Source organism: Cervus canadensis, chromosome 9 (genome assembly GCF_019320065.1).
Source record: "Cervus canadensis isolate Bull #8, Minnesota chromosome 9, ASM1932006v1, whole genome shotgun sequence".
Taxonomy (NCBI): domain Eukaryota; kingdom Metazoa; phylum Chordata; class Mammalia; order Artiodactyla; family Cervidae; genus Cervus; species Cervus canadensis.
In genome coordinates, this window is record NC_057394.1 from 36,341,446 (window position 1) to 36,361,947 (window position 20,502).

The 20,502-nt window shown below is 38.7% G+C and overlaps 1 protein-coding gene across 1 annotated transcript in view; it reads right to left on the minus strand.

The window, feature by feature from the left end:
- LMO7 (LIM domain 7) overlaps positions 1-20,502 on the minus strand; it is a 212,206-nt gene that overhangs the window by 106,570 nt on the left and 85,134 nt on the right. The window contains 1 exon segment of the mRNA XM_043478032.1: positions 19,640-19,709. Within this exon segment, the coding sequence (XP_043333967.1) occupies positions 19,640-19,709 (70 nt within the window).

The window sequence follows — 20,502 nt, forward strand, 5'->3', positions numbered from 1 at the left end:
TGGTCCAACTCTCACATCTATACACGACCACTGGAAAAACCATAGCTTAGACTAGATAGACCTTTGTCGGCAAAGTAATGTCTCTGCTTTTTAATATGCTGTCTAGGTTACATAGGTCAGCCCTATTCAAGGTAGGAAGAACTATACAAGGACATCAATAGCAGGTGGTGAGAATCACCAGAGACCATCTTGTGGATTTGATAACATAGCTCACGTTCTGGCCCCAAGATTCAAGTTCCTCTCACATGCAAATACACCAACTCCCTCTCAAGGACCTAAAAATTCTCATCCTTTGATAAGGTGACCTCAGAGTCCAGAATCTCATCATACAAATCAGATCCAGGTATGAAGGAGGCTCCTCAGGTGTGGTTCCTTCAAAACAGCCCTTGAATACAGTTCTCTCAACTTGAATGCCAGGAAACTAAAGCAACAGTTACTGCCCCACACACCCAACACACAATGGTGGGACAGGTGTAGGATAACCAGTAAACTCTCTAGTTCAATGTGTGCCAAAATGAAAGGCACACGGATCCACAGAAATTCTGAAATCCTGCAAAGCATAGGTTGGCAGTCCTTCCTTAGAATTCAAGGCCATGGAATATTTCCTTCATGGTTTTTTTGCTTCACTCTCTGGACACTTGGTTCCACCTTAAAAATTATCTTTCCCTTTCCTTGGAAAGTAGCTTATGTTTGCCAGATAGAACTTTCTCAGTCTGCTCCCTGACTGTAGAAGTTTGGGGGACCAAAGGTCCCTGTATTTTGTAGCCCTTTGTCCCCTTCTAAGTTTGTAAAGTTCCTGCAAATACAATTCCGTCAAAAATACTATATGTCTTCTGTGAATCTTATTGGACTTCGCTCCATTAGTCAAAAGCGCACAACCACAAATCCTTACAAGACAAGCCCTTTTCTACCTTGGTCTGTCGAGATGACTAAGGGACACCACCCCTTAAGCTTCTTAGAAGTCCTGCTGCTAGACTGGACAGATTTCCAAGGCTCCATGTAGGATCTTCCTAAGATCTTAAAGGATTTAACAGCCACACTCTCTCTCGGCTTCACTTTAGATTACCTTATTTTCCCACCAGTTTTCTGAATTTGATCTTTGCTGAAATTCATTTCCTAATTTTTTCTGGAAAAAAAAAAAATCATGATTTATAACATAAAGAGCCTGATAATTCTCAAAACCAGCAATTCCTGTGGCCACTCATGTTTACCATTCTGCTCTCATTTTCTCTCCCACATTTTACTATAATCAGGAAGAGAAGGCCTTAGAAAGATAAACTGTTTTAAAGATGGTGAGTTTGAGATATCCATATCAAGACTCCCAGCTAATAATAAATTGGGTTTGGAGGTCATGGGAAGTTTTGAGCTTAAAACATGGCTTGGGGAAATCAAGCACACATTAGTAGTAGCTGAAATTAAGGATATGAATGAGCCATCTTAGGAAAAGCAAAGCAAATGAAGGATTCACAGTCAGACACCAATATTTTTAAAACAGTTTAAAAAAAGGAAAAGAAAAATAGCAATCAGAGAAATCAGAGGAAAAGTAGAAATAAACAGCATCACGGAAAAGAAGGGAAGAAAGGACTTCCCTAGCCATCCAGTGGTTAAAATTCTGTGCTTCCACTGCAAGGGGCATGGGTTCAATCCTTGGTCAGGGAACTAAGACCCCACATGCAGTGCAGCCAGAAAAAAGAAAGAAAGAGAGAGTTTCAAGATGAAAGAGTCATATAGTCATATGGAGCTACGAATAGTTTCAACAAGGCAAGAATGAAACTATCCAAAGACTCTGACCATCAAATGAAGAATCCTCAGTCAACATAAACTCCAGGAGTTTAAGGAGTAAATAAGTGAAACTGAAGATTAGCCTGATGCAGAGAACTGACTCATTTGAAAAGACCCTGATGCTGGGAAAGACGGAAGGCAGGAGGAGAAGGGGACAACAGAGGATGAGATGGTTGGATGGCATCACTGACTCAACGGACAAGAGTTTGAGTGAACTCCAGGAGTTGGTGATGGACAGGGAAGCCTGGCGTGCTGCAGTCCATGGGGTTGCAAAGAGTCCGACATGACTGCGTGACTGAACTGAACTGAAGATTAGCCATTTACTACAGAGCAAGAATCATCCAAAATCTCCCCTTCTTGGTGCCAGCAGATAGTCTTGTCTTCGATTTGAGTTTCCCATCAGCCCTCCCAAAGCTACCATCTCCCAACCCTCCAATTTAGGACCCTCCATTGCTCTGTTTCTGAAGGGAGATGAGAGAGAAAAGCAGGTCTCATGCCTTTTCTCCTGGACCCAAAGGTAGGACCATGTTCTACTTCCTTCTAGCATTTTCCTGGCTTAAACACAAACACAGTTACCCACTTCTATAGAGTCTATAGATCAGATCAAATCAAAGGAGATCAAATTCCTCTCTAACTCCATTATAAATCCTGAAAAGAGTTATAAGAAAGTAACATGAGGCCAACATAAATTTTCTAACAGCAGATCCAAAGGTATCATAGGACTTTGTAACACTTCCCCTTATAGCCTTTCATCCCATTTTCCAAAAGCATTTATCCAGTAACATATTCTCATGTCATCTAAGTAGGTTCCCACATTCTTTTATCAGAGATAATGGCAGCTTGGGGAGCATGTCAGGAGCCCAGAGTTGAATTAATCATATTTTAGCAAGTTCTTATCAGTCAATATTTTGTTATTTTACTGTCTTCCTCTTCATCCCATACCTCCACTCCTCACTCACACTCCTCCCCATTAAAAGATCATTTCTCCCTTGGTACATACCCTAAAGAACTGATTTTCAAACAAGTACAGTATATGTACATACACATTGATAGCAGCAGTAGTCACAACAGTCAGAAGGTGGAAACAAGCTAAACCGTCAACTAACAGATAGATGGATAAACACATTGCGATACATCCATACAATGGATTATTCAGACATAAAAAAAAAAATAAATAAAGTACTTACACATGCTATAGAGTGGGTGAACCTCCTGAATACTGCACTAAATAAATAAACCAAAGAAGCTAGACACACAAAGATCACATGGTCCATTTATACCAGGTAGCCAGAATTGATAGAGCCAAAACAGAACAGAGATAGGATGCAGACTATTGGTTTCTGGGGGTAGAGAGGAGGGAGGGTGAAATGGAGAAAAAATAATTAAAGAGTAAGAGAGTAATGGAAAGTTTTGGTGGTTGCACAACACTGTGAACGTACTAAACACCACTGAACTGGTCGCGTTAAAATGACTAATTTTATGTTATGGGAATTTCACCACCATAAATCATGGTGTAAAAGGTGCTTCTGCAAACTCTACCCAATACTCTGCAATGGCCTATATGAGAAAAGAATCTAAAAAAATGTGGATACGTGTATATGTATTAACTGATTCACTTTGCTGTACGCCTGAAACTAAGGCAACGTTGTAAACCAACTATGCTACAATAAAAATACATAAATAAAATAAAAAGGTATATTAGCATTTACATCTGAACTTTAGAATCAGCTTGTTCATTTCTGGCACTTGTTAACAATGCCAGAATGTTATCAGGTATGTGCCAAGAAGAAGTTGTAACCATTGCTGGAAAGTGAAATGTATTAATTCTAAAGTCTATGCTTTAGAATAGCAGTCTCCTATCAGTCACGTCAGAATCACCAGACAGGCAGGCAGAAAGTAATCCCTCGAGTTATGCTGTGCTAAGTCGCCTACAGTTGTGTCTGACTCTTTGTGACCCTATGAATCGTAACCCAACAGGCTCCTCTGTCCATGGGATTCTCCAGGCAAGAATACTGGAGTGGATTGCCATTTCTTTCTCCAGGGGATCTTCCCAACCCAGGGATCAAACCCAGTTCTCGCACTGCAGGCAGAGTCTTTACTGTCTGAGGCACCAGGGAAGTCAAGTGATGCTGAGGCAACAACAAATTGAAGAAGAGCTGACCTAGACTGTAGATACTCAACATGAGGTCCACAAACCATAAGCCTTGGCATCACTTGGGAACCTGTTAGAAATGCAGAAGTGCTGTATCTCCACCCCAGCTCTGAATCAGATTCCATATTCTAAGATACTCCTCCAGGTGATTAGAGTCTTTGTAGACAAGTTTTCTGGCAAATAACAAGGAAGCAATTTCCAAATATGATCTAAAACAAAGTTTTTCCTTAGTGTGGACACGAATCACCGAGTGATTATAGAGATCACCATTAGACCGCCACCAAAGTGCCTGAATTCCATTTTTATGATCCCCTAATCATGATCAAAATTATTTTAAAGCAACTCCCAAGAAGCACAGTGACAACAGTATGTCCAAATTTGCATTTTAAGTATGGTTTCCATTAAGAAAGTAGTTTAGTCAAAATTTCGATCAGCTGGCCCAAGCTTTTTTAAATTGTTATGGAAAACTCATCCTCTAGTTTATGGCTTTGTTAATAAATGTAAGCGGTGAAATAGCACACCTACAATTTATGTCTCTAACATGTAGGCAAATACACAGAGATCCAGCTTCCATACTTATTTGTAAAGTAAGCAAGCAGCTGGTCTTTAAGTTCTCCTTGGGTCTTTACTTCTCTACAGTGAAAAAGGCTCAGTCATTTGCTGATAAGAAAGGAACTGAGGACAAGGAGAGAAGTAGTTTTGTCACATGTGAAAACAGGACCCAACCAGGAATGCTTAATAGGAACTGCCGAGGGACCACATGATTTATGATAACTATGTCAGCAGCTTGGTGAATGGATTTTGCTCCAGCACTGCTTGGCAGAACAGGAGCAAAGCCAGACTGAGAGAGACAGAACTAAGAGATGCTAAGTTAGGGCTGCACCAGGTTAGAGGAAGAGAGGGCTGAGTGCTTCAGTAAAAAGCTAGTTATTGAAATGCTTAATCCACTCAGGGTATGATTAACTACACAGGAGCAATAATAGGCTTTGTCAAACTGCAGCATGAATTAAGATACAGTCCTGCATATTATCCAAACTAAACTTTACATCAAAAATGAAGTAATTCTAAGACTTACCTACTACATAAAAAAAAAAAAAGATATTGACATGGATACTTAAGAAGTTCTGCCAACAGTTCATACAAGTCAATACCAGAGGGGGAAAAAAAAAAAAAACACTTAAAAAGTGAGAAAAAGACCTTGCATTACTGTTCATCCTCCTCACAGCACCAACTGTCTCGCTACTCACACTGTGCCCACTGTTCGCAGAACCTAGGGTAGGTAAGACAACCAACAGCAGCCCGTGGCCAAGCAAGTACCTTGTGACACACATATGCAGTGCTATAAGTGATCTCAGCTGCTACATAACTATTTACAAAATTATTTACAAAACGTGGGGCAAGAATGAGAAACCATGAGGCAAGCGAGCCTGACCATGCCATTTTGGCTAATTTGCTCTTTCGCTTACAGACCTAAACAGACATTTCTCCAAAGAAGACATGCAGATGGATAAAAAACACATGAAAAGATGCTCAACATCACTCATTATTAGAAAAATGCAAATCAAAACTACAATGAGATATCAACTCACAATGGTCAGAAAGGCCATCATCAAAAAGTCTACAAACAAAAAATGCTGGAGAGGGTGTGGAGAAAAGGGAACCCTCTTGCACTGTTGATGGGAATGCAAATTGATACAGCCACTATGGAAGAGAGAATGGAGATTCCTTAAAAGTCTAAGAATAAAACCACCATGTGACCCAGCAATCCCACTCCTAGGCATGTACCCTGAGGAAACCAAAATTGAAAAAGACACATGTATCTCAATGTTCACAGCACTATTTACAATAGAACATGGAAGCAACCTAGATGTTCATCAACAGATCAATGGAAAAAGAAGCTGTGGTATGTATACACAATGGAATATGACTCAGTTATAAAAAGAAACACAGTTGAGTCAGTTCTAAGGAGGTGGATGAACCTAAAGCCCATTATACAGAATGAGGAAAGTCAGAAAGAGAAAAACAAATAACATATACTAACACATATGTATGGAATCTAGAAAGATGGTACTGATGAAATTATTTGCAGGGCAGCAATGGAGACACAGAAATAGAGAACAGACTTATGGACATGGGGTGGGAGGGGAGGAAGAAGAGGGTGGGATGCATGGAGGGAATAACATGGAAACTTACATTACCATATGTAAAATAGATAGCCAATGGGAATTTGCGATATGACTCAGCAAACTCAAACCAGGGCTCTGTAACAACCTCGAGGGGTGGGATGGGGAGGGAGGTGGAGGGAGGCTCAAGAGGGAGGAGACATATATCTACACCTACGGCTGATTCATGCTTATGTTTGGCAGAAACCAACACAATTCTGTAAAGCAAGTATCCTTCAAATAAAAAATAAAGACATTTAGATTTATTTAAAAAAAAAAAAAAAAGTTCTGTCAGAGAACAGACTGGTAGCTGCCAGAGGTGCAGGGAAGAGGGACAAAACGGGAACAGAAGAAAACACTTCTGTCCCCAAGTTATCCACGTTGTACGTTTCAAGCAAAACAAGTAATTGCTTACAGAACCCTGTCATAATGACACTAAAACACAGATTGTATAAATCAATAAAGCACATTTAATTGAGAAAAACTACACAGGAACACTTCAGAGGTTGCTGGGGAATTGGTATTCCTTCACTGCAGCAGCCCCCACCTGCTTCAGGGACTCTCTTACAGGTGATGTGTCTGGATCATTAGCCCTTGTTTAAGTCTCTCCAGCCTCAGGGACTCCCTGCTTCATTAGGCTGACTCACTTTAAGTCATTTCTATGTCAAAATAGCCCAAAGACTTCCTTGCTATAATTGTAAAATATTGATCCTAACTCTGCCTACATAACGCACTATAAATCTCACCTTTTCATCTTCCTCCCCCACAAGAGCCCTTGAGCTTTCCTGCCTCATACACTCCACATGGTCCCCCCAACTCACATCTTCTTATTAAATATCCCTGGTTTCCTCAACATCTCTGGTCCCTCACATGACATTTTTCAGTTCTCTTATTATCCCAACTGGCCCTTCCCTAATAGCTTATTTCCCCAATAACCTCAACTTCTCGTGAAAAGAAACTTACAATGTCTTATTGTTCCCACTTCACACATGTGAAACTGAGGCTTAAGAGGTATGTGACTTGCCTAGGTCATCCAGTAAGTGGTACAGTTGAGATTCAAACCAAGCGGTTCAACTTAAGTCCATGCTCTTAACCACTGTATTAAGTTCCCACTAATGCTGTGACAAATTACCATAATTTAATGGCTTACAACAAGACAACTCTATGATTTAACAATAGCAGAGACTAGAAACTCAGAATCAGTCTCACTGGACTAAAATCAAGGTGTCAGCAGGGCTGTGTTCCTTCTAGAAGCTCTGGGAGAAAATTATTTTCTTTTCCTTTCTGAAGCCCACTTCCTCCATCTTCAAAACCAGAAGCACTGGGCTAAGACTCTCTTCCACGACCATCTATCTAGTTCTCACTCCACATTCCACTTAAAGGATCCTGGTGACTACACTGCTCCCCCTACCCCCGGCTAATCCGGGCTCCTCTCTTGCAATCCCAATTTCACCCTAATCCCCGCCTCGTCTTGCAGTGTATTCACAGATGCAATGGACTAGGCTGTGAACACCTCTGGGAGCCGGTCTGCCTACAACTACCATGCCTCCTTAAAGATAGGTTCCTGTGTGCTATGTCCTCCCTTCTCAGCATGAAGCATCTGCAACTCAAAACAAGACTCCAAGTGTGGCTAATTATGACCAGAGGCCATCACTTGAAAGGTCATTAATAACGGTCATCTGGTAAAATGAGGATAACAGAGTGACTGTAAGGATGGAGTGAGGAAGTAGACATATGATCGGCACAGTTTCTAGCACTGAGGAAGTGATCAGTGAATAGAAATTATCTAATTTCTCTCGCTACAGGCCATGGCTACTTTGTATTGTGGCATCTATGGCATACTGTCAGCTAACCGAGATCATGGGAGTCAATGAAGATCCCCTGGAGAAGGAAATGGCAATCCACTCCAGTATTCTTGCCTAAAGAACTCCATGGACAGAGGAGGCTGGCAGGTTAGGGTCCACAGGGTCACAAAAGAGTCAGACACGACTTAGTGACTGAACAACAGGAACAAAACTGAGATCACGTGTTGGCCAAGAAGTTCATTCAGGCTTTCCCAAACAATCTTACAGAAAGACCGAACAAACTTTCTGGCCAACCCAATACAATGGCAACAGCCAGTTGACAATGACATCACAGTTCACAGGAAGATGATCTGTGAATTTTAACAGATCAGGAGGCTAGTCTAATTTAGAATAAAAATGAGGTGGATACAAAGAATCTGAATTGAAAATCATGTGACACGATTAGTGAGGTGTCATGGATAAAAGCATAAAATGCATGATTCTATTTGTAGATAAAATCACTGGATTTATGACTGATTTTTTTCAACTAAAATAGTTGAAATATATTCCTGACAAAATATCCCTTTGAAGACTGAGACCCATCTGAATTGTTTTAGTTTTAGATTTTTATACCCAGTACATGATCTATGTCTTATTGCTCCAACATCTATAAACTAGACTAAATAAATTTCCCATGTTTTCATCCCACATTTTTTTAAAAAATAAAAATAGGGCAAGTATAAGCTCCAAGGCAAGCTGCCAGAAACCTCCATCCAAGTTTACATGGATTTACATCCTGGTCCTTAAAATTGAGCATTTTTCCTCAACTATTTAAGATTTTGCCTACAGACATCATTATCTTGTCTGCTTTTCCATCAACTCTACGGAGGCCACAACAACAGACACATTGCAGGAATTAAGACAGATATCTGAAAGGAAAAGGATGGCAATATGAATAAGCAAAATATAAATGAGTAAAATAGGCATAATGGCAAGGAGATGCCAAAAGAGAAGAAGGAAACCAGAGACTCTTATCCTGTCTACAGGATACTCCATATAAAGATTCCCTTGGGGAAATGCAAGCCTCCTGTTACCAGATTCATTGAAAAACCAGAGACTGAGGATTTTATCTAAAATCTGAAGGTATGCAGATGTTGGTTTAAATTTTAAAAACAAGCAGAAACTGTGATGGTCAAACAAAACCCATCATGGGCTATTTCATGACCTCTAGTGAGTCTCCTGGACCCCCCTCCCATGGGACCAGTTCAGTGACCTGTTGCTTTAGAACATTTGTTTATGGTGGCCAAGGCTGGCTTCTAGTGATGATCTTCCTTCTTGTTAAATAATCACAAACCATCCCTTCATTCATCTTTTATATGATGTTGCTAGGGAATATTTGTAGCTGTGTCTCAAGTTCCTAGAATAGTGCTGGCACAGAGTAGGTGTTCAGTAAGTACTTTGAGGAAAGGAGGGATAGTCATGGGCCTAAACCCCATCAAGTAACCAATGCCCTGATACCAGTCTTACACCTGGGTTCCAGTTCTTATTGTCATTTGCTCTTCCCATTCCAATGTCTATGTTTAAAAGGTGCCTAAAGAGAAATGTTCAAAGTGTTTTGTATCTGAATAAAACTGTCACGTATGACATAATCTTACTCTGAATCAATTTTTTTAAAACTCTACAAGTTAATTACAGTGTTGATTTAGGAATTCTAATTCATTAATGGTTTGAAAAAAGTTGCCCTCAAGGCTGAAAGTTGGCACATAAATGTTCATCTTAGATTTAAAAACAAGAAAGTTTTGGAACTCTAGGGAAGTGTTCCTAAACTCGTGCCAATGCCATGACTAAGAGATTATGGCTGGAAAGAAAACCGGAGTTTCCTGACTTACAGAGCTGCATCATTATGAGGGCATGGTAACCAACTTCAATGCTGACACTAAGTTTCAAAGTTTCTACTCTTGGTGACATTTATCTTCAACTAGGAGTTGGAGAGAAGTAGGGTGACAAGGAACCTTAAGGAAATCTCCTAAAAATACTTTCTAACTAACTCAAAATCATCACTGACTTAATTACATGCCATTTACATGGAGGTATTAAGGCATCTGGATAAAAAGTGAAAAACGTGAAAGTGTTAGTCTCTCAGTTGTGTCTGACTCTTTGCAACCCCATGGGCTGTAGCTCACCAGGCTTCTCTGTCCATGGGATTCTCCAGGCAAGAATACTGGAGTGGGCAGCCATTCCCTTCTCCAGGTGAATCTTCCTGATCCAGGGATCAAACCCAAGTCTCCTTCACTGCAGGGAGATGCTTGTGCCACCCAGGAATCCCCAAGGCATTTGGATATTTAATATCTAATATTTGTTACCTTGAAGACATCCAATACAGTTTGTTTCCTCAGACCTGATAATTGGATAACCTCAAACCATTTCAAAATACCAATGGTGATCCAGAGAAATTCCAGTAAAGGATACATTAGAAAAAAATATTTACATTAAAATACAACCACAGAAAATATCATTTTAAAGGCACACAGTGATCTTATTTTCAGTAAATAGCTAACATTTATGCTGATTTCTTGTATAAGTGTAACAGTAAAATAAAAATGGTAACATTATGGTATACTTTATGTTTGTGTTATTGGTGTTTTGTTTTTAAAGAAAATAGTGAGGCTGGCATGCTAGTAAAATAAGAACAGTTTAAATACTGGTGTTTGAGACATAATCACACAGCTTGGAACAGCAGTTCAACTTCCCTTTGAAATAAAAACATATTTTTAAAGTAGATTTAATCATGAGACTACAACTGAGCAGTTTTAGTCAGGTTTATTGATATAGTTTAACCTTCACTGTCTCTATTAGGAAATGAAAGTAAAAAATCTTTTAACTCAATAAAACCCCAAGGTCTGATCCAACATATATGCAGTTGTTCCAGTACAGTAATAGGCAAGAAATGGCAATTCATAGAAACATCTAGCCTTCGTTATTTATCATCTGTGTAAAAACTAAGAGTGGAGGAAAGAGGGTTACAGGGGATCCTCTTATTTACCCTTATTCATTTAAAAATGGGGATTGTGGCAATTAGAATTAGCTCAGCATGAATGCTGCTCTTATCGGCTAAATAATCAAATTGGCAAGGATGAGTGAATCAAAAAGAATTTGCTTGGTGGAAGCCTTTCCCAAATTCACTAGGTGGAAGATCTCCTTCAACAAATCTACAAAATCAGCAAATAAAATTCAAGACCAGAAAATAGACACTACTGATATTACCAGGAGATGGTTATTTTAAACTGGCTTCCCTGGTGGCTCAGATGGTAAAGAATCCACCTGCATCTCGGGAGACCTGGGTTCAATCCCTGGGTTGGGAATGTCCCCTGGAGAAAGGAACAGCTACCCACTCCAGTACTCTGGCCTCGAGAATTCCATGGACAGAGGAGTCTGGCAAGCTACAGTCCATGGGGTCGGAAAGAGTTGGACACGACTGAGCGACTTTCACTTTCACACCATCTTCCCCTCTCTTCCCAGGCTGCAGCCTGTTATCTGTGTTTTGTATATATCAACATCCAAATATTTTCACCAATGGTCCTTGTTACCAACTAGGGAGATATTCCCTCTGAGATGCAAATTGGGTTTGACCTACTACACAGCAACCCTCAATAACCACCTTTCAAGCAAAGTATATATTTACACTGGCTACTCATCCAAGTCACATTCTAATATTCCTTGAGTACTGTCTCTTCAACCATACAAAATGTATTCCTCCCTCTTAACCAGAAAAGTACCACTCTTGAAATGGACATAGTAATTATATTTGTACTTTTTACATTATTTCAACTTGGAAAAAGAAAGGAAACAGAAGAAAGCTTTTTTCTCCTGAAAATACTCTGTCTCAAGGTCTCACATTTTGGTCTTATTTGTAGAAAGAGCTCACAGACTCAGAGTCTCACAAGCCTCCTCTCTCCCAATTCTTGGGCTTATTTTACTAAAAATTATTTTAAATGGGATAAATATAGAAGTCATTGCTTGAGAGTAGTTTTTAGAAAAGTACATGATAAAACCTGGATAAGAATATTTAAATTTTATAGCTGATTCCTCAGGTGAATTTTATATTATAGCTGGAAGAGAATAACTAGATGTTTCAATAGTGACTTTGGCATAGACTAGGCTGTACTACCGTGCTGACACCCAGGCACAGGTGAGTGAAGATGAATGAATCAGAACTAATGTTACACAGGTATAAGAACAAGGACCACTAATAACTTTCCAATAAATTGGTGGCAAGAACAGACCCATAGATATGTCTTATTTCTTGAAATAACCATTATGAAGGCAGGAGAAAATGACACATCTAATAGCTTAAGCTAGCTGGCATCTTTGCCATTTGCTGTATTCTATGGTTCCTAAATGAGCAGACAATTTTCCCCAGCCTCAATAGTCAACCTTACACATTCCTACTCTTCAAGGAACCTGAAAGAATAACCCTTTGGAGCAAAGATGTTCAAACTGAGCCCACATTTTTCATGCAAGCCTAGATATACTGAGCATTTCTCTATTAAGTCCACTGATGGACAGAAACATTCAAACAAACAAATGATTCATAGTAAAATGTTCTAGGATACCATTGCTCTCAAAGGGAAACCTCAGCTGAAATGGCAAGTGTGAGATCAATTCGATCTACAGGCAGCCAGCAAGCTAGCCCATGTAAAAAGGGTAGAGTTTACTTTCTTGATTCTTTAGCTCAGTGGTTCTCAACCTGGATAAATTTACCCTATAGGGGTTACTGGCAATGTCAAGAGTCATTTTTAATTGTCATAATTGGGCGGTGGAGGGCACAGTGACGTTGCTCAACATTCTACAATGCACAGGACAGATGCCTACAACAAAGAATTGCCCAGCCCCAAATGTCAATAGTGCCGAGGCTGAGAAACCTTGCTTTAGAAAATACTAACAAACCATTAGGGGTCCAAGATGACTGTTAAGTCTTATGGTTAATAACTTGCTTGATGTTTTCTACACATACTGTATTTCATGCACATGAATGCAACCCATAGTAAAATATTATTCTGGTTCAATGGCTCTTTTCACTGTCAGAATATCTGGCCTGTGTTTCAGGGTTTTGTTTTGAGGTGGAGTTTTTTAATTCTCAAAGTTTTTGTCTTGAGTTTCAATGATTTGAACACACCCACATTTAACACCAGCTAACTTTTTGGAAGGCTGAAACTCTGGGGTTAGAATTTTTAGCATGGCTTTGTAAAGAACAAAGAGAACTTAAATGATAGGGGGAAATGTATTTCTTTACAAAACTCAGTCAAGCAAGAAAAGCTGTATCTCTAGAAGATCTATGAGAATATAATTACTGCCTTCCTCAAGAAAAAAAATCATCATCTAATCATATGACTGTTTTAAGCAAAGCATTCAATATATTTCTAAATCATCTTAACATCTCCCTCTGTTATCTTACTCAGGAGATATTCCATGTGTTTCACACAGGTCCATCTGCCATGAATAAATCCACTGCCTTAGCTTCATAGCTAAATACATACAGCAGTGGACATGAAACAGATAAAAGTCATAGATGAAGAAAGGAGAGTAAAAAGGAAGTCATGGAAAGGGGCGGGGCGGGGGGGGTGGCTTGGACACTATACTCACACAGCTTAACAAACCTTACATAGAAATTGCATAATTATTTCTGTATTTGACTTAACTTGGTATCTACCCCACACAAACCTCACTTATAGAAATCACCTCAACCCATACACCTGAACTGAGAAAACCAAAGGAAATGAACACTCCTGACCACAGCCTGGAGAGCCAAGACCACTCTCTCACTCAAGGAACTCATCCACCAGTCGGCCACTAACCCATGATATCTGTAGCCGGGAAAGAAAAGGTAATTGTTGACTCACAGATCTCAAAATAAAACTTAAGGTTACTGAAGGCAAAATGTGAGGGGAAGGGATAAATTATGAGCCTGAGAAACATGCAACACTGCTATGTAACAGAAAACAAATAAGGATCAACTGTGCAGCATGGGGAGCTCCACTCAATACTCTGTAACAACCTATAGCGGGAAAAGAGCATCACTGATTCACTCTGCTCTACACCTGTTGGTTCGTGTAAGTCAACAGGGTAAGTCAACAGTGTAAGTCAACTCTACTCCAATTAAAAGAGAACAAAACGTAATCTGATCCATTCAGATTCTTCTCTTAGGAAATGCAACTAAGGGATGCCATTTTCTGTCAGAAAAGGGACAGAAAAAAGTAATCACATGGAATGCCGCTGCCATGGTTATGCCTGAGCACTAGATTAATAAGAATCCTTTGGAAAATCCTTAAAATAAAACACTCTTCATCCCACTTCGCTTGAAAGCATCTCTGCTCTTAGTTACTAAAAGAAGCATTAGCTACATATAAAACTGGTGAATCTGATTAAAGTCTTGGAATGTATCAGTGTGAATTCCTCATTTCAATATTATACCACTTACCCAAGATGTCACCATGGGGGAAAAGGGCTGAAAGGCATGGAGGATTTTCCTGTACTGCTTTTCTAGCAACTTCCTCTGAATCTCAAATGTTTTTAAAAAAATAAAGATCTCAAAATAAAATTTTTTTTAAAAAACAAGTATTGACTAAAACATTTATCTATCGGTATTAGTTTCCTAAGGCTGTCATAACTAAGTACCACAAACCGAGTGGCTTAAAAAAAAGAGATTTACTGTCTCACAGTTCTGGAGACTAGAAGGGGAAAATCGAGGTATTCACAAAGACATGATCCCATGAAACCTGCGGGAGAATCCTTCTTGCCTCTTGCAGCTTCTGGTGGTTTGCTGGCCATCTCTGCTCCGCCTTCCCTCCAATCCTCAGCTGTCACACGGTTTCTTCCTCTATGTATCTGCCTACATAAGGTCATCTTCATTTAGGGACGCCAGTCACATTAGGTTAGGGTAATGCCTACCCTACTTCACTATGGCCTCTGTTCCCATACTCCACGTAACAACTCTATTCTAAAATCAGGTCACATTCTGAGGTGCTGCAGCTTAGGACTTCAATATATAAACATACCTCAGAGATATTGTGGGTCAGGTTCCCGACCACCACAATAAAGCAAGTTACATGAATTGTTCTGTTTCCCAGTGCATACAAAAGTTATGTTTATGTAGTCTATGGTAAAGTGTGCAATAGCAGTATGTCTAATAAAACAGCCTACATACCTTAATGAACAAATGTCATATTGCTAAAGCATGCTACCCATCATTTGAACCTTCAGAGAGTCATAGAAGTAACATCAGAGATCACAGGTCACAGATCACCAGAACAAATATAATAATAACGAATAACTTTGAAATATTGTAACAATTACCCAAACATGACCCAGAAACATGGGGTGAACAAATGCTGTTAAAAAATGGTGCTGATAAAACCTGTACTATTCGGGGTTGCCATATACCTTCAATTTGTTTAAAATAAAAAACAAAAACCCACAGTATCTGCAAAGTGCACTAAAGCAAAGCACAATAAAATGAAGTATCCCTGTACTGTGTCTTTCTTTGGAGGACACAATTCAACCTATAACACTATTCCATCAAAGACCTAATTCTAGGGACTTCCTTGATGGTCCAGGGGTTAAGAAACCACTTTGCAATGCAAGGGACGTGGGCTTGATACCTGGTCGGGAACAAAGTTCCCACATGCACGGAGCAACTAGGCCTGCATGCCACAACTACCAAGCCCGTGTGCCCTGGAGCCCATGCACCTCAACCAGAGAGTCCACGGACCATAACAAAAAAATCCCACACGATGCACCTGAGACCTGTTGCAGCCAGATACACTATTTTTGAGAAAGACCTAATTCTAGAGCCTATTACTTCTTACAATGGAAATCTTGTTCACTCACTCATTCAAAAGAATTATTGATCTCCTGTATGTACTAGTCACTATGTTGGCTATTTTGAACACAAAAATTACTAGTATGTAGAGTCTGGCTCAAATTTTATACCTTTCTTCTATAAGTGTCCAAAAACATACCATTTTTCAGGAATTATTAGAGGTCAAGCTTCCTCGTCCAGATACAACTGCTCATAGGTGTTCTGCAAGTGTCACTCGACTATAATTCTCTGCAGCATATTCATCATCTGGTGCTTCCTTGCTCATTTGTTAACTCATTTGCCCAATCCCAACTCCCACACAGAACATAAGCTCTTTGTGGGTAAAGTCTTTGTCTTTGTTTCTCCCATATATCCCTATGAAAGTGAAAGTTCCTCAGTCGTGTCCAACTCTTTGCAACCCCATGGACCATACAGTCCATGGAATTCTCCAGGCCAGAATACTGGAGTGGGTAGCCGTTCCATTCTCCAGGGGAGCTTCCCAACCCAGGAATTGAACCCAGGTCTCCCACTTTGCAGGCAGATTCTTTACCAGCTGAGCTACCAGGGAAGCCAATATATATCCCTATACACTAGAAAAATTCTTACCTAATAGGCACCCAAGTATTTACTAAAAGAATGAATGTGATACAAAAGAATATTCACAAACTAGACTATCTATATATCATCCCTTCCCATCCTCATAACAACCCTACTAGGTAGATGCAGGGACTCTTAATTCACACTTGAAATTGAGGCTTCAAGAAGCTGTGATAGAAAAAAGCATTCCAACACATAAGCATGAGAAAGAGTCAAATGATGCATGATAATGACTTCAAACCAAATGCGCTCAGCTCAGTTCTATGACTCTGGTCACTCTTTATGCTCCTAAATCCAATTAAAAATACTCAGTGTCCTGTAGTTGTGAAATAACCCTATTAAGTGTACCAGAAATACATTTTGCTTTAGTTCCTAGAGATAAAATCCAAACTAGATAGAATTTCTCATACTTGAAATAGAAATACTTGGCGAGATCTTCGGATTTAAATATAAAATACATTGGTGCTTTCATCTAATCATAGAATCAGAAGACGGAATAAAACTTCTAGTGGCCAACCATAATAAACCACCACCGCAATTCAAGTGTTCCAAATATTTGGGGTGTTTGGAATCAAAGGTTAATTTTATGTAAAATGCATGTAATTGATCCAAGAAATGACAATTTAAAAATCTAAGCATTAAACCATCTGAGAATAACTCAAGCCATCTGAAAAGAAAGAGTACTTTCAATACAATTCATACTTTAAATTTTCATAGAAGTTATTTCATGAAAGTTATTTCCATATAAAACATTTTATTAAACAATTTTTCTTTCTGGAAAGACTTGAGAAATCAAAGCTCTTTTTTTCCTTAAATAACATCTCTGACTTCCTATACTACTAGAAGTAATTCATGCATATATGTATATTGCAATATATGCATATTTATTAAAGTATTTTACCTAACCAAACTTCAGACCAATAAAAATACCCTTTCAGTTGCCTAGTCATGACAGAAGTAGAACAGCTACAACTTGGTAAGAAGGAAGGAATTAATATTTAGCCCAACTGCTCTGGGAACTTTATATATAGACAGCTGACACTTGAACAACCCAGGTTTGAACTACACAGGTCCACTCACACCTGGATTTTTTCAGTATATTAGAAAATTGTTTGGAGATTTGTGACAATTTGAAAAAACTCAGACAAACCATGTAGCCTACAAATACCAAAAGAAAAAGAGAAAAGCATATCAAGAGTGCATAAAATATACATAGACACTGTCCTTACATAGGCATAAGGTGAGTGGTAGTTAATATAAAATTATGTGTTAGTTTTCTTACTGTTTTATAACTTTGCTTTCAAGGAATTAATTACAGTACAATATGACTCTCTCATGATTGGAGAAACTGCATATCAGACTATCACAACAAGTGGATTTTTTAATGTAACAATGTTTCTAACACTATATATCATGCATATGACTGTAATACTGTATGTCAAATAAAAATTGTATAATGATTCACTCATTAGTGCTTAGGCTTGGCAACTGTAAAGCAATCGTAGTGCTATTTTTTGTTATCAATGCATGAATGTGACAGGGTTAAATCTCTCAGTCGTGTCCGACTCTTTTCAATCCCACAGACTGTAGCCCATCAGACTCCTCTGTCCATGGGGTTTTCCAGGGAAGAATACTGGAGTGGGTTGCTGTTCCCTTCTCCAGGGGATCTTCCCAACCCAGGGATCGATCCCAGGTCTCCTGCATTGCAGGCAGATTCTTTACCAACTGAGCCACCAGGGAAACCCAATGCATGACTACATCTAAATAAATATGAATTTCTTTTTCACATTACCTTCTGAATTTGATGTCTAGCATTAGTAATATGTATACTATCCATGGTGGTTTGTATCATGTGAGATAATATTGATGTATGTACTGGTGGACAGATGATCCATCTTGTAAATGGATGATGTAAACTTATGGTATCAATAAATACAGTACAGTACTGTAAATGTATTTTTCTCTTCCTTATGATTTTAACATTTTCTTTTCCAACTTACTTTATTGTAAGAATATAGTGTATAATACATATAACACACAAAATATTTGCTAATCAACTATTTGTGTTATCAGTAAGGCTTCTGGTCAATAGTAAGCTATCAGCAGTTAAGTTTTGGCAGAGTAAAGTTACATGCAGATTTTCAACTGCATGATATGTCAGCACTCCTAACCCTTGCATTGCTCAAGGGTCAACTGCATCCTATATTTCAAAAAAAATAGCAATTTTGTGATTTTTTTCAAAGAAAAGAACTGTAAAACTCTTTCTTTGTCTCCTAGACAGACATTTTCTAATAATATACACTCTGCCACCAACTTATTCCTGTCAAAATTCTGATGAGATCCTCAAGCCAACTACAAACCCAGACATTTTAGTACTGCTACCTTTAATCCATAATGCCTTTAACATCTGCAAACACATGGATGGCCAAACAGAAGGTGCCTGAATGTATTATAAAGAAACTTGACTACTCCAAAGATGACATATATATTATTTACTTCCAGTAAACAGCTGTCTTAAACTTCAGTGTTTTGTAAAATTAATTTTTTTTAATCAGACTCCTATCATTAGCCTTGATTCTTTGGGATTGCTAATTTTGAAAAATACCCCTCATCTGTCATCATAAATTATTTATCTCCAAAGATAGAGCCACCTTACTATTGACCTCTCAAGGGTCTTGATCCAGTAGAGAATCTATACAATGATAGAGTATTTTTCATACACAAAATTCTGAATTTAAAGCTAGAAGGAATCCAGAAAATCATGAATAGTTATCTTATGGAAAATATTACTGACACGAAGGGGAAGATGGTGACTCACCCAACACCACACAGGATGTTGGTAGGAAACCAAAAGAGCAGATAGGTCCAAATACCCTCCAAGACCTGTGCGCCAAGTGAGGGCCATGCCTAAGCACAAAGCACCTGAAATGTAACAATGCATCAGTTCTGGACAGTTTCCATAAACTGTGGTCACCTAGCAACCAATGTATGGAAGCTGAGATTTGCAAAGAACACGATCCTCAACAAATGCAATCTGTGGAACAAATGGGCCAAGAAAGAGGACATAGGAAGTCCAAGGGCACAAAACGTGAAACAAAGAAAAAACTAAATAAATAGAATAAAAGCTTCCCAGGAAGAACAGAAACAGAAGGGAAACTAAAGCTATAAGGAGATCAGGAAAAATACTTTTCTTGAGCAAAAAGACTCCAAACCTGATTTCAATGATAATTCCAGATAAGAGAATCTGTTTATACCCATTTTCTTACAGAGACAAATCTAGTTTTGAAGAAAATTTATTACTTACCAAGCCTGCTATAGGTGTGGACAGTCTATTGATCTTCTTAATGACCCCAGGTTTCAGTTTATTAATCAAACTGAAAGTAAATAAAGAAACAACATATGCAGTTAGAAGAAAGCCAACATTAGCTTCACATTCTTTTCAACATTTTCAAAAAACATACATATCACTCATCCATTTCCAATATTTTCTTTAGGCCCAAGAGCCCAAGAAAAAACAAACAACCAAGAAAATACACCAAGAAACAAAAACCAGCGCTGTCAACAATAGTGAATAGGTCTCTGAGAGCATATAAACACATTTCTACATTGAAGGACATGTCCTTAAAAACAGCTCCACATTTGTTAAAGAAAGGTAATATTTGATTCTGTTTCAACAGTTTATGAATCTCTTTCATTAATAGTTTAGCTCTCTTCAACCTAAGAATACCTTTTTCTATTAATCACTTGCACTGATTTTTTTCTCAAACTTATCCACCTTTTAAAAGGTAGCTTACACATGCATCCATTTTCCCCCAAACTACCCTCCCATCCAGGCCATCAGATAACACTGGGACAGATGGATATGTGTGTATATATGGCTGGGTCCCTTTGTCGTTCACCTGAAACTGTCACAACATTGTCTGTTAATTGGCTCTACCTCAATACAAAACACAAACTTTAAAAAATGGGAAAAAAAAGTTGCCTAAAGTAAACGGAAGCTATCAGTCAACAGCTAAATAAAGGATAAATTTCAACCCCAAAGGGGCATATTCAATAATATCTTAAAATATAATTTGCCTTCTTATATATTTTATTTAAAATACATTTGTTGTATAATTTTTACATAAGGAAAACTCACAGGAATTTCCCAAACAGAGCTCAATTTCC